This window comes from Cyclopterus lumpus, chromosome 17 (genome assembly GCF_009769545.1).
Source record: "Cyclopterus lumpus isolate fCycLum1 chromosome 17, fCycLum1.pri, whole genome shotgun sequence".
Lineage (NCBI taxonomy): Eukaryota > Metazoa > Chordata > Actinopteri > Perciformes > Cyclopteridae > Cyclopterus > Cyclopterus lumpus.
The window spans coordinates 7,385,263-7,397,762 of NC_046982.1; the positions used below are offsets into that span (position 1 = coordinate 7,385,263).

General features: G+C 40.9%; 1 protein-coding gene across 11 annotated transcripts in view; it reads right to left on the reverse strand.

Annotated features, from left to right (window-relative positions):
* Nucleotides 1–12,393, reverse strand: part of kmt2cb (lysine (K)-specific methyltransferase 2Cb) — a 58,618-nt gene extending 46,225 nt beyond the window's left edge. For 6 of the 11 annotated variants that reach the window (XM_034554913.1, XM_034554914.1, XM_034554916.1 and 3 more), the window contains exons 1-3: nt 11,620–12,392; nt 6,146–6,337; nt 187–275 (exon numbers count right to left, since the gene is read on the reverse strand). In XM_034554913.1, coding sequence (XP_034410804.1) covers nt 187–275; nt 6,146–6,336 — 280 coding nt within the window. In that variant the 5' untranslated portion in view covers nt 6,337; nt 11,620–12,392. Of the gene's footprint in view, nt 1–186; nt 276–6,145; nt 6,338–11,619 lie in introns of all 11 variants that reach the window. The other 5 variants (XM_034554912.1, XM_034554911.1, XM_034554908.1 and 2 more) reach the window with 2 other exon arrangements.
* Between the last annotated feature and the right edge of the window lie 107 nt (nt 12,394–12,500).

Consider the following 12,500-nt stretch of genomic DNA (forward strand, 5'->3'; position numbering starts at 1 on the left):
CATGGGGTGCCAAGAAAGAGCTCTCATCCATCCTTCTCCAGGAGAGGGAGACTCCTCTTCTACCTTCATTGAAATACCCGTTTGAAGCACTGTCTGCATGGATGTGCAGGTTCAAGTCTTAGATCACTCCCCCAACGTGACCAACGTGTACATAATGTATCAAAAGGGGGGATTACAAAGTCTCACCTGTGTCCTGAGGGCTTGTGGACTCTGTTATCTCAGTCCCATCCATGCTGTCCTCCTCATCCACAACAACTCTCCCTCTGGTGCGACCCCTAGGGTGAGGAGGAGACACAAACAAATAAATAAATACAGGGGCAGTGAAAAAAAGAACAAGACGAGAAAAAGTGCCTGGGGTTTGCCGCCGAAGGAGGAGGAGGGTCATGAATTAGTTAAATATAGTCACAGCTGTCACTGATTTTTAATGGAGGCACTCAAGGGCGCTGGGTAAGGCGGAATGGTAGTAGTAGGTGTGTGTGTGTGTGTGTGTGTTACTGGTAGCATGTGGAGTTTAAAGATGGAGGCAGAGCAATCGGATAACTTTGCTCTTAAGATTGAGTTAGAGATTACAATAAAGGGGCATTATGCAACATCGTCCATAAATGCACGACTATGCCCATGTGGGGTGACAAAGTTAAATAGTGAATCTTTTATTGTTGCTCATACCAGAATTGAAATGTGTGTTTATCTTCGAATACCGTTATCCTTTACATTCCCTCGAGCGGTCACGACTGACTAGAGTTTAACTGAACATGCTCCTGTTGAAATTCAAATCGGAGTACAGACATGACTTATTATACGATAATAGCTCTGTAATTTAAGACAGCACAAACAAGCATCCAATCATGAATGTACACAAGTCATATTTGGTATCCTGAAAACAAATCCTTAGGGTTATGTTGCAATCATTTGGGGCTGTGATGTATATCACAGGCCAATAAAATTGTTTTTGTGCATTTCTTTTGACAAAAACAAAAGCAGAGAATACACAATGTGTCAATAAGTGTATGACTATTCTTCGCTTATAATAAAGTACAAGAAACAATTATTTATGCAGAATCTTCCAGTGTTTTCAAGGGACGACCATGTATAGGTACAAAAACAACCCTACTGTTAAGGATTAGTCCCAAGGGAATATAATTACTAAGGATAACACATACTTTGTTAAATCTCTGAATGTTTGGACATGCCAACCAGTAAAGAAAACACAGCTAAAACCTCTCATTATTATATGTAATCGACAGCTACTCTATCTGTTGACGCAAGCTACTGTAACCCATTTGTGTGTAGAACAAGGCACTGTCCGTACATTAGTGATAATGTGATGGTTATGGTTTGAAAACAGCGTGTTTGTGAGAAGGTGCTCTATTAATTTCCCAATAACAAATTCAAAATAATTTTTCATTAGTAGCCTGCAAGATCATCATATTCAACTTTAGTTTTTTTAAAAGGCCTGTTTACACTGTAAAGGTATAAACCCAATGTTTTCCCTGAAGATTCTTAATTTAATTTTAAAAAATTTAAAAAACAAAAACAAATATACAAGGATTTCTTGTAGATGGTACTAGCCTACACTATTCCCACGAAGAACAAGATGCAGCTTAAAAACCTTTCGCATTATGTTTTAGAAACTATGTACAACATAAAGTCCTAACACAGTGTAACAAGCAAGTGAATCTTGGGGAAAACTATGGGGATAAGCTTTAAACCTAATTAAATATTATAATTGTAGGTGTCATTTTACTTTGCTGTGGTTAACTGGATTGCCCCGTGAAGCTATAGTTTGCAGGTAGCAACGCAAATATTGGTTCAGAACAACGCATTGGCAAATTCAATTCAAGGAATTGGATTGAGATCCAAGCTAAAAATAAACATGGTCAGGATATCCCATCTTGTGTGTCTGCCTCTGGTTGAGTGACCCAAAAATATCTCATTACTGCTCCTGCTTAAGATTTTCTCTCTGGAGTGCCCAATAAAGTGTAATCTTAGCCTCTTCCCTCACTTCCCTGTGTCATCTCCTAACAGACCTGATCACAGTTTTAAATGAAAGAAATTGAAAATGTAGCCATTGAGAAAAAAATTGCAAACCTTCCCATATCTTACTGAACGTGCCATGTCAGCAAATCAGACAACCATGTCTACATTTCCAACCATATGCCTCTGTGCCAACTCATACAGTTGCACACACGTAGACGCACACCAGCCCCCCCCCCCCCTCCCCTCCCCTCCCTCCCTCCTCCCTCCGACATACAGTATGTGAAGATCTGTCAGTATCAGCATCCTCCAATGGGAGCTATGTTAAACTAATCTTGGAAGCGCCATGTGGAGGGAATAATTGTCGCGGATACAAATTAAATAGCAACATCAATTGTTAGCATGCTAAGTGGGTAGAGAAATGCAGGCCAAATGAGAGCAGCATGTCTCATGGGTACTCCGGAGGATACAGGGGGTTGGAAGCGAGGGAGGAGATGGCGGGATGGGGGGGGGGGGGGGGGGGGGGGGGGGGGGGGTAATTTTCAGTGCCACTGGAGAGAAAAATCACAAATGGCTGGATGCCAAATCAACCCCTCCCTCGAAATGACTTCCATGTCAAGATAAGAAACAACCCTAAAAACCGGCGAATGACAGAAGAGGCCTCTAGCAAACCTTGGCTAGAATCATAATACCTGTAAGCTTGAGTCAAACAGAAATATCTTAATAAGGGAGAAACAAACCAACAAATTATGACAAAGAGCTCGTTTTACAAATCACGCTGAGATTTGTGCATGACAGAATCTGAACTTATAGAACTGACGAGGAACAAAATATAGCAGTAATAATAATTATTGATGACTTATGTGATGTGAGAAAAGAAATCTAGAAAAACAGCTTAGTTATTTCTGCACAAACCAAATAATCAAGTGACAACTGATCAATATGACAAACATTATAATAAATCTTAGGCGCAATTTGCCAAACAGGTCTAGAGAGACAATGTAATTATATAATTGTTTAATGTAAATCAGCCCGACACAAGAGGTTAAAGACATGTAAGGCGGCAGACGGCGATGCACCAGGACCAATCTTAACTACGCTTACAGCAGAAGCAGAGCAACAAGCAGTACATCTTTTTATTTATTTATTTTTAAATCATCATACAATCGTGTTTCGAGTACCACACCTTCCGTCTCACAGGCTTCTCCTCAACGTGTTCACAGCAAACAATGTTATCGTCCATACACAACGACATGCAAGTGGGCAATCCAAATGCAGAAATTAGCCATGTGGGACATTTACATGTTTGACTGGTGTATCACACGCAATGTAGTCGGTGGTGGTGACGTCTTAACGATAGACTGCTACATAATATTCAACCGTAAGTATATGTATATAAAACTCCTCTAAAAAAAAGCATCACATATCCACATTAAGACAGGCCGTTATTTTCACTGACAAGACTAACATTCAGGCCCATACCCTGCACAACTTATCCCCCCCACAGTCCCACCACAGGGAGAAAGAAAGAGAAAAAAAGAAAAGGTGAAAATAATGCTGTGGTAAGTAGTTCCAGCCAGCAGCTGGCTGCTTGGAAAACCTGAAAAGGAGCGTGCTTTTCCGAAATGGACTGACTAGCAGATGGAGCGTGGGCAAATCTAGTAATTTCCAACAACCAGGTCTACAAGAGCGATTTCTGACACATCCTCTTTTGTCGCAAGCAAACTGGCTTTTTAACACTTAACATTGGTCATTTTAATATTTATACACATACGGCTAATATCCATTGGAAGAGGAAGACAGTTGGTCTGAACACAAGATTACGCTATGCAGATAATCAAAGAGCTCTGTGAAGTTGTTTCACTCACAAGTGTATTACGGTTTGTGTAGTTTGGTTTCTACTCTGCCTAACAGGTACTTTTAATCCAGGAGGACCAGGACTCATTAGCCTGTTGTTTTGTGAACAATAGTAAGTAAGTAGGGTACATTGAATTGTCTCACAGGCGGTGGGTGGTATAACCTGAGGTTCATCCACAAAACTCTGATTATTATTGAGAGTTGGCAAAGGGGGACATTTTGGAGGTGCAGTGGATCTGATTCAATGAAATATTAGATGGGACAAATAATTGTGGCATCGACATTGAGTTTTATAACGCTCGGCAACCTGAACGAAAATCAGTTTTCACACAAGCAACTACAGTCCTAATTCTGACCATGACACTGGATGACCATTACCACACTATAGTAATAATAATAATAATAATATAATAATAATGGTAACTAAGAAGTGACGGAGGCAAACGCATTTCCGCTTGGTTTTTAACCAGTTCATCAGCATGAAGTAATCAGGGTGTGTACCAGGTCATCCTGCCACTGTGGCATTAACCATCGTCTGGATTCTTGCAGATTAAACGATCCATTGGGAGCAGGGTATTAGGATTGATTGAGAGGACAGACTAAGGAGAGTTAAGAACCTTGCGGGCATTATATTACAGAGCGGCTCTAAGCTGCATTATATGTTGCTATGGAAGTCACAAAGAAGCCAGGCACCTTGTACAATGCCTCATGAGAAACTTCTGTGATAGCAACTAAATGGCCAAAACGTGACACGTTTTAAACAACCAACAGTACTGCACAAATCAAATAATTACTCTTTTTATTTTTATCAAGTAAACATTAAATATTTCCATATTTAATACAACTCGGTGATACAAGTTATCAGATATTAGGCCATACGTGGGGACTGAAGGCCTTGATACTTCTCGATTTGAACTAAACAGGGTTTGGGTTGACCTCATTTGTGTTGATAATAAACAATCCCAGATTATCCAAATTTCCAGTAACCATATTTGCACTAAGACTTAGTTTACCGACAAATTATATTTTTGGGGGAAAATGTAAAAAAAAAAAAGGACAACAACACATGCTTACATGTTCTAATTTGTAACACTAGCAGATGTTGTGGAGGCGAGAAACACCATAATCCAAAATCAGATGACATTTTTAAAGCTTGTTTGTAGTCCATTTAACCCAATGCTTAGACTAGTTGTATCAAGTAGAGTTAACTACCAACTTTGGCTGTCAAAATTGGCCAAAGATGACGTTTAAATATTTGTTCTTAAAAAAAAAATCTTAGAATATCTATTCTTGCACAGTCGGTCCATGACAACGTGTCCTAACTAACCGTGAGTGACTCAGCACTTGATCTCAACTGTTGTCATTTTCTGTCACTTGCCTTAAAAGCCCGCATTGGACGAGGAACGGTTGATTTGTGAAGTTGAAGTGAGGAGTTATCCATAGGATACCTTTTGATTTGTAGTACACACTTAAGATAGCAAGTACTACTCACCCGTATTTTAAGTGGTTACGTCTCCGTGATCTTAAGCGCACAGCTGATAGGTACGTGGCTGTTATGCTGCATTCACACCAAAAGCGTTGCCAATTTTTCACGTGAGTAGATCCCATGCAAAGTCAATGCACAGACGCGAATGGTTGTGAATAATGCAAAGTTTCACCGGGCGGCGCGAATGACACAACGCGAAAAATTCGCCAGAGTTGAAATATTTCAACTATCTATATGTATGTATGTATGTATGTATGTACACTTTTTTTTTTGGTGTAATATTCAGATATATATTCAAATGTATAATATTACTTACCAGCCCAACTGGTAACAAAGCATCAAGCAAGTATTGTTGCTACGCTTACCCGAAATGTAATATACAGTACAATAACCGATGAGAATAACATAACATACAACATGAGCTGACGCAGACAGGCGGTTAAAAGACTCACCAGAACCATGTTTGAAATGTCACCGTCACCTTAGCCACCTGATCTACCAGATTCAATCGTGTCTTACTTGAAAGAACTGTGGATTTTTAGAAGGAATTATCGTTCCAAGTGTTATTCCAAGGGGAGTTCTTTTGTGCCTCCATGTGTGAATGGACCAGCTCAGTGGGTCCAAATGCACCACCGTCTACTCGCTGTCTAAAAGGACATTGCACCTGGGCGCAGGACCACTACTTAAAAAAAAAAAAAAGTAATCCTCTTGTTTTAATTCTACTTTACCAGCACCACCAAGTTGCATCGAATTCGAGAAATTACTAAATTCTCTATGGCGTGAAAATACATACAAGATTACTTTGAACGTCCAAAGGTAAAAGCCTACTTCTTTCTGTTCTTAGACGTGGACGAGGGTGGTGCCTGGGGTAGGGTGGTGGCAGCAGCATCCTTGCGCGGCCTGCCACGGGGTCGCTTGTCTGCATGGGCAGGACTTCCTGTGGACGCGGCGTCTACACTGCTGGAGGGCGGTAAAGGTCCCTGGTCAGAGGGTTCCACAGTCTTATCCTCTGATGACATTCTGGAAAAAAGAATGTTTTTATAAAAAAAAAAAAATTTAAAAAAGTGAGATCGCTATAGATGTTACATGGCAGGGGCGCTCAGAAAAACAGTAAGAGGAAGATCAGGTGCTAATTTTCACCTCTGTTTTCATACTAGGGGGTGGGCGGAAAAATTCATCCTTAGATGCATCGCGATTCTCTCTTGGACGATTGTGACACGATGCAGAAAATTCTATAAATCAAAAATGTAAAACTCAATTCTCAACGTTATGAACGCCTGTAACAATCCTGCGGGCTTTCCATTCTTAACCGCTCCGCTGCCCCCGACTGCAACAGACATAATACACATGCGTCTCATTTATGTTCTAAACTGGACACTTTTTTGACCAGGATTTTGGACCCCCACACAGTCATCTGGAATCAGAGCTTTTGCGCCATGTTGCACACTTTGGACCCGAGAGACAGCATTCATCTCAACGTTTCTTACGGACACAGAGACTCTACAACTGAACCAAAGCTAGTCATAGAATCAATTAGGAACATGGACATTGACATCTGTTACCACATAATCTTGTGTCAATGTAACTGCAAATAGTCGGTGAAAAGAAAGAAATTCTAATATATTTTTACGATGCATCAATTTTGTTTCGATAATTGTTTTATGAATCAAATCTAGTCATGAGGTGCCCAAAGATTACCATCCCCATTTCATACTGTTAACAAGCTTTCATGGAGCGGATGACATGTTAAGCATTCATTCTCATCCCTCCACATCCAGCAGCTCCGGGTTTTCCACTTGCTTGTTATATGTGAATACAGTTTGCTCATGGGATGTACTTGTACACTGGAGTGAGAAAACCCCACTTTATGCATGAGGTCAAGTGGCAAAAGAGGCCACTGTGCACCTCTCGTTCATATCTAAAACAGGAATGGACCTTTCCTCCATTGGGTGTTTTAAGAAAAATGTAAGGAAAGGTGAAATACAATATTAGAGAGAGAATTATGACTTCTTTAACTTCCCAACACTACCTCTTAGCCGCTTAGAATACATCATTAACACCACTAATGACAAATGTTTTTTTTTTTTAAATCAATAGAACTACTTAGCTCCTCTAAAGACATGTGAAAACAAACATTGGCTTGCCAAATACAATATTGTATTTGCTTATTTGAATTTTGAGTTGTTATGCAAAAACCACTATAGAAGAATATAACAAAAGGATAACATTTAGAAATTGTTATGGTTTACATTGACTTCAGATTGTCTAGGGCCTTGTAGGCTATAACAAAACAACAAAAGCAATCTGTATCTGCCAATATGGATCATCAATGATTGACAATCATTATCAGCGGCAACAAAGGGTGATCGGGATCTCTAAAAGTTACATTGGCTCCCTTTTTTATTTTGTGCTGATCCGGGACTCTGATTGGTGATACTTGAGTTTTATGACCCCAAGTGATGGAAGCGTCGCAAATGAATGAGTTCTTCTGGTTAAAAGAAACAAAGCCATGCCCTTTACTTAAAACAAATGACTTTGAAATTGAGACACTGATTCTATAAATACTTGGGAAACGCATTGCTTTCTTTTCACAATTGATTTCACCCAGTTTAACTTTGGCACATCTCCAAAAGTCACCCTGCTTTTGGAATATTTAGTAATGATGCTGCATTCAAATATTGCAGACTATTCTTCAGAGTAGAAATAACAGGAAAAACACCTCTTATTCTGACTTGTTTACACATTATTCCAAGAATACAAATCAGCCATGACGATGCCCACGCCTCCCCGGGAAGGGATACCATTTCAAACCAATGTTTAATTTGTGTTGTAAAGTGTCTTTAGTTTCGCTAAGACACAATTGGATGGTGATGCCGTAGTGGATTTAATGTTTTTAGTGTATCCACAGATAAATACGACTTCCGTTTAACAGTGTTGACAGCAAATAGTAATTTGTTTGTTTCACAGCTTCACATTTTGTGGGCCACAAAACACCCGAATGACCTCATGTTATGGGATGTGTGGTTGCTCCGCAACCCTCAAAACTGCACGTACTATATATATAAACATCTGCCTCGGTGATACTTCTTATCACCTGTCCTGGAATTGGATGGTGATGCCGTAGTGGATTTAATGTTTTTAGTGTATCCACAGATAAATACGACTTCCGTTTAACAGTGTTGACAGTTTGAAACAAATAGTTGTCCAATGTCCATTGAGTTTGATTAAACCAAAGAGCATAGTACAGAGATGCCACAGCCGGATGTCCTGTACGGAATGGTTCAATACAAAAACAGTTACCCATTTGTTAGATTAAGGTTACCAGTTTGTAAACAAACGAAACCAGATACGAACAAACATTGTATGGCTCCCGTCACATAAGCTGAATCGATTGTATTTGTGTTAATATTGTATTTTGTTTTGATGCAACCGCCAGCGATGGTGCCCTTTGCAGCCATTCTGTGTGCAATCGTTGACATGACTGCTTATTTTACACAAGTGGACGATATTGTCGCATTACAAATTCCTGATATCTCGAACTCTGAAGTCAGACACTAATCTCGATTATAGTTTAAACAATCAAAACCTTTTATTTCCATGGATTTCTTACAGTTTACGCAATTTCATTGTCAAACGCGTTGGTCCTTAGAGTAAATACTGGAGGTATGCACATCATTCTACCAAAAGATAGTCCTTTATTCGGCATTTCAATGACTGGTTTCAACTGGGTTGAGAAGTAAAATGATGTGGCATAGCTTGCGATTCATATAATTTTCATGCTCAAACCAGTCAGTGACCCGTCGCGCCCTTTATGACCTATGTGCATTTGTTGTTTTTCTCCATTCATTTATTCAGGTTTTTCTTTTGATTTGCTTGCCTGTCTGCAAGTTGTCTGTTCATGTGAAGTACAACGGGTTTAAAAAGTCTGGTTGCCTGCACGTGCGTCTCACAACATCAAGCATCTCTCAACGAGGCAGTGCAGTAAGGCTTTTACTCTGCTGCAGCGCCGCAAGTGTAATGCAGTACAGCAAGTATTTTTATTTTATTTTTCCATCACTGAGAGCTTAACAGTGGCATGATAGAAGTGTGTAGCTTCACACAGATTTTTGGGTTTCTCTTTGGGGTGGACAGCCTTGTCAAAACGCTACTTTTTTACCCAACAGAAATAGCTGACTTCAGCTGCTGATGTGCTGCGTTGGCTACAGTGCACATGGCCATTGTAGACATGGACTACGTTAACAAGTGGCTGGTGAGGACATTAAATCAAGCCAATGAACATATTTTTCTTGGCAGTTGGTTTAAAAAAAATAATAAGAAAAACACCTAGAAAAAGGCAAGAGAATACTGAATATAGATTCCTCTTGTGGTTTGTGTTTGATAAGACCATAGCACCATCAACACAATAGGGCCAAGCTGGATTGTAATAAATATGCCCAAATAAATAAAATCCAATTTCATCTAGGTATATATGTAGGGTAATCCGAGTATTCGATACCATCACCTTCACAAACACTCATCCTTAAAAAACTAGTTTTAAAACAGCAGAAGTAGCACGTTTTCGCCCACTGGTAATCATTTTAGAACGGTAGATGCAAAAATCCACACAAGCCACTTGCTGGGTTGTTTTTCTATCCCAAAATTAAATTGCATGAGATAGATACTAGATAGGACTAATCTTTAGGAAGAGTCACGCAAAAGGAGGTCAACTTCGCTAGATTTCATTTTCAGTAAAATTGTCATAGATTATAGTGGGTCTAATTTTACATTATGTTGTATGCTTTGCAGGGTAACTTAATGTTTGCAATGCCAATGCAGAGGGGATATGTTTGTTTGCCCTACATTGCATGCTTATTTTTGCTTATTGCAAAAAATGTTGTCCAGAAGAGTTAATTATCATTACTGCTATTGGTAGCTAGTCATGTGCTGTGGTTGGAAAGAACACTATATGGCCTAAAAAGAGTTCAGAAATCAAAGAGACGGCTCCCTACTTGGGTTGTTGGAGATTGTGCTACTCATACCATCTTTCACTGCCGATCTGTGTTAATTCTCCCTCTTATGTCTACATTGGCCTCCAGGCTCTGTGGACAGATGGTGGTCCAATAACACCAAACTCCACAAGAAATATCACTCATTACAATGGTTAGTGTCAGAACAATTATCCAGAAATTATTAATGTGAGCCTAAATCCTCAGATAAGAAACAGGGGGCTTAACGGTACACCGTTGCCCCAAACCATTGTAGGTGGTGATGTAATACAAAACTAGTTGGATAAGGACCATTTTATAACCAGATTTAGGAGCAGGCGAGCCTCGACGGAAAGTGATGATCGTTGGGGCATCTGAGGTTAGGATCCGGCGACCATAAGGCAGTCACGACCACCACAGTCGTCACAATTGGAGGCATGCTAACGTTAGCTTTTGTTAACTCGAGCTCGGGCACAAAGCAGTCGCACACAGCTAGCGATGCTAGCCCGTCGTGTTGAACTCTTGTCGCCTTTTTTTTTTTTTCTTTGGCGACCACAGACGAAATAAACGTTCACGTCGTCTGAATGTGGCTGAAAACGGGGAAAGAAATTAGTAAATCTTCCATTGTTTAACTGGAGAATAGCAAAGAGGCTTCGGCTTTGAGACATTATAGTCAGTGGGACAACTTTGAAAGAGATCTCACGTCATGTTACCAAACAGGTTACTACCTATGGTTGCAATTAGTTGCCCAACTCGTCGCACGAGCTTGTAACTAACGCATTTGCCCCCAAAACACCAAACATTGACGCTTCAGCCTTTTGTTGTCCACCGGCCAACGTTGCCCGTAATAGTCTGGAGATGGTGGTAAACTTAACGTGTACCCTTAGCTTTAACTAGCAGCCAACTTACAACCGGGTAACGTTACAATGTAATGATGATCATTGGTCCCCAACACACACACAAAGGCTCGGTCTATTCAATGAAACGTAACTGTTCTGGGGAACTACAATGCCACACAAAAAGTGAAAATGATACGTTACACAATTACGTCAGCTTTGTTTTCTGCATTTCGGTATAAATTGCCGATAGTGGCGTGTGCATGTCGGCCACATATATCGCGTTGAACCGTGAACATGTAACGTTACCCCCTCGTTATTTCTGAATATCACCCCGTGAACCGTTCCGTTGAATAGTCTGAGTCATGAAAGCCGAGGCGGCGACAAACCCCCAACATCAGACTGGAGGTGGGTAACGTCGGCTGAGCTTTACTTCACAAGGTGAAAAGACAAACAAATCCAGCTTGCACGAAAAGGAATTGAACATGTCGCTGCGGCTTACCTTCCAGCCCCTAGGAGTAGCGAATTATCCTCTTCATATCCAAAATACTGGGGATGAAACGTCGCACTTTTATCCCCCCGCTAGCTAGCGAGCTAATGGAGTTAGCTAGCCTCTCCAATGAAGCAACACCGCAGCTCTCACAAATGCATCACGCATATCATGATATTCCAACGTTGCAATGTTATTCCCAACTTTGCCCATTTGATGGGGAGGCGGACGATGTAAATCCAACAGAACCCCGCTTCGGTTGCACACGCATTTGTGGGGATCACTTTCCTTTCTCCAATGACAGCTGTCGTCGCACGAGTTCGGGTTATGGAGCTAACGTTAGTTGGCGTTAGCCACCCAAGTCTACGGCCAACAATGTGTACCATTAACGTACAAACAAACCAACGCCAAAACCCAAGCGGCCGCAGGAGTCAACACCCTGCGAATTAAACTTTAAATGCGGATCCTCTGCGAAGGTACGGCGACGCGCAGAGCGAAACGTCGGGTGCCGACCGCTTGGTTGGCAACTGGTTCTATTTTCTTCAGCATCGACAAGCTGCGGGACCAAGCGGCCAGTTAGGAGACTCTCGCAGCCAGCCTGCCACGCAGCAACAACCGCCTCCAAAGACATGTAAAAACAAACATTAGCTCGCCAAAAATAACATGTCGCCTGCCACGGTTGCCGAACTGCAAAATTATTATGAAATCTTACTAAATTAAGTTGAAGATTACGCTTCGGTGTACTCAATAACGGTGGCCATATCTAATGATAAGTGGGACCGAAGCACGGCCCCTCTAGGCTCCTCGAAAACTAGATCCACCTCCCCCTACCAAAACTACGGCATATACATATTTCCAAATCGGTGTGGCGCGTCAAGAAAGGGATGTTTCGC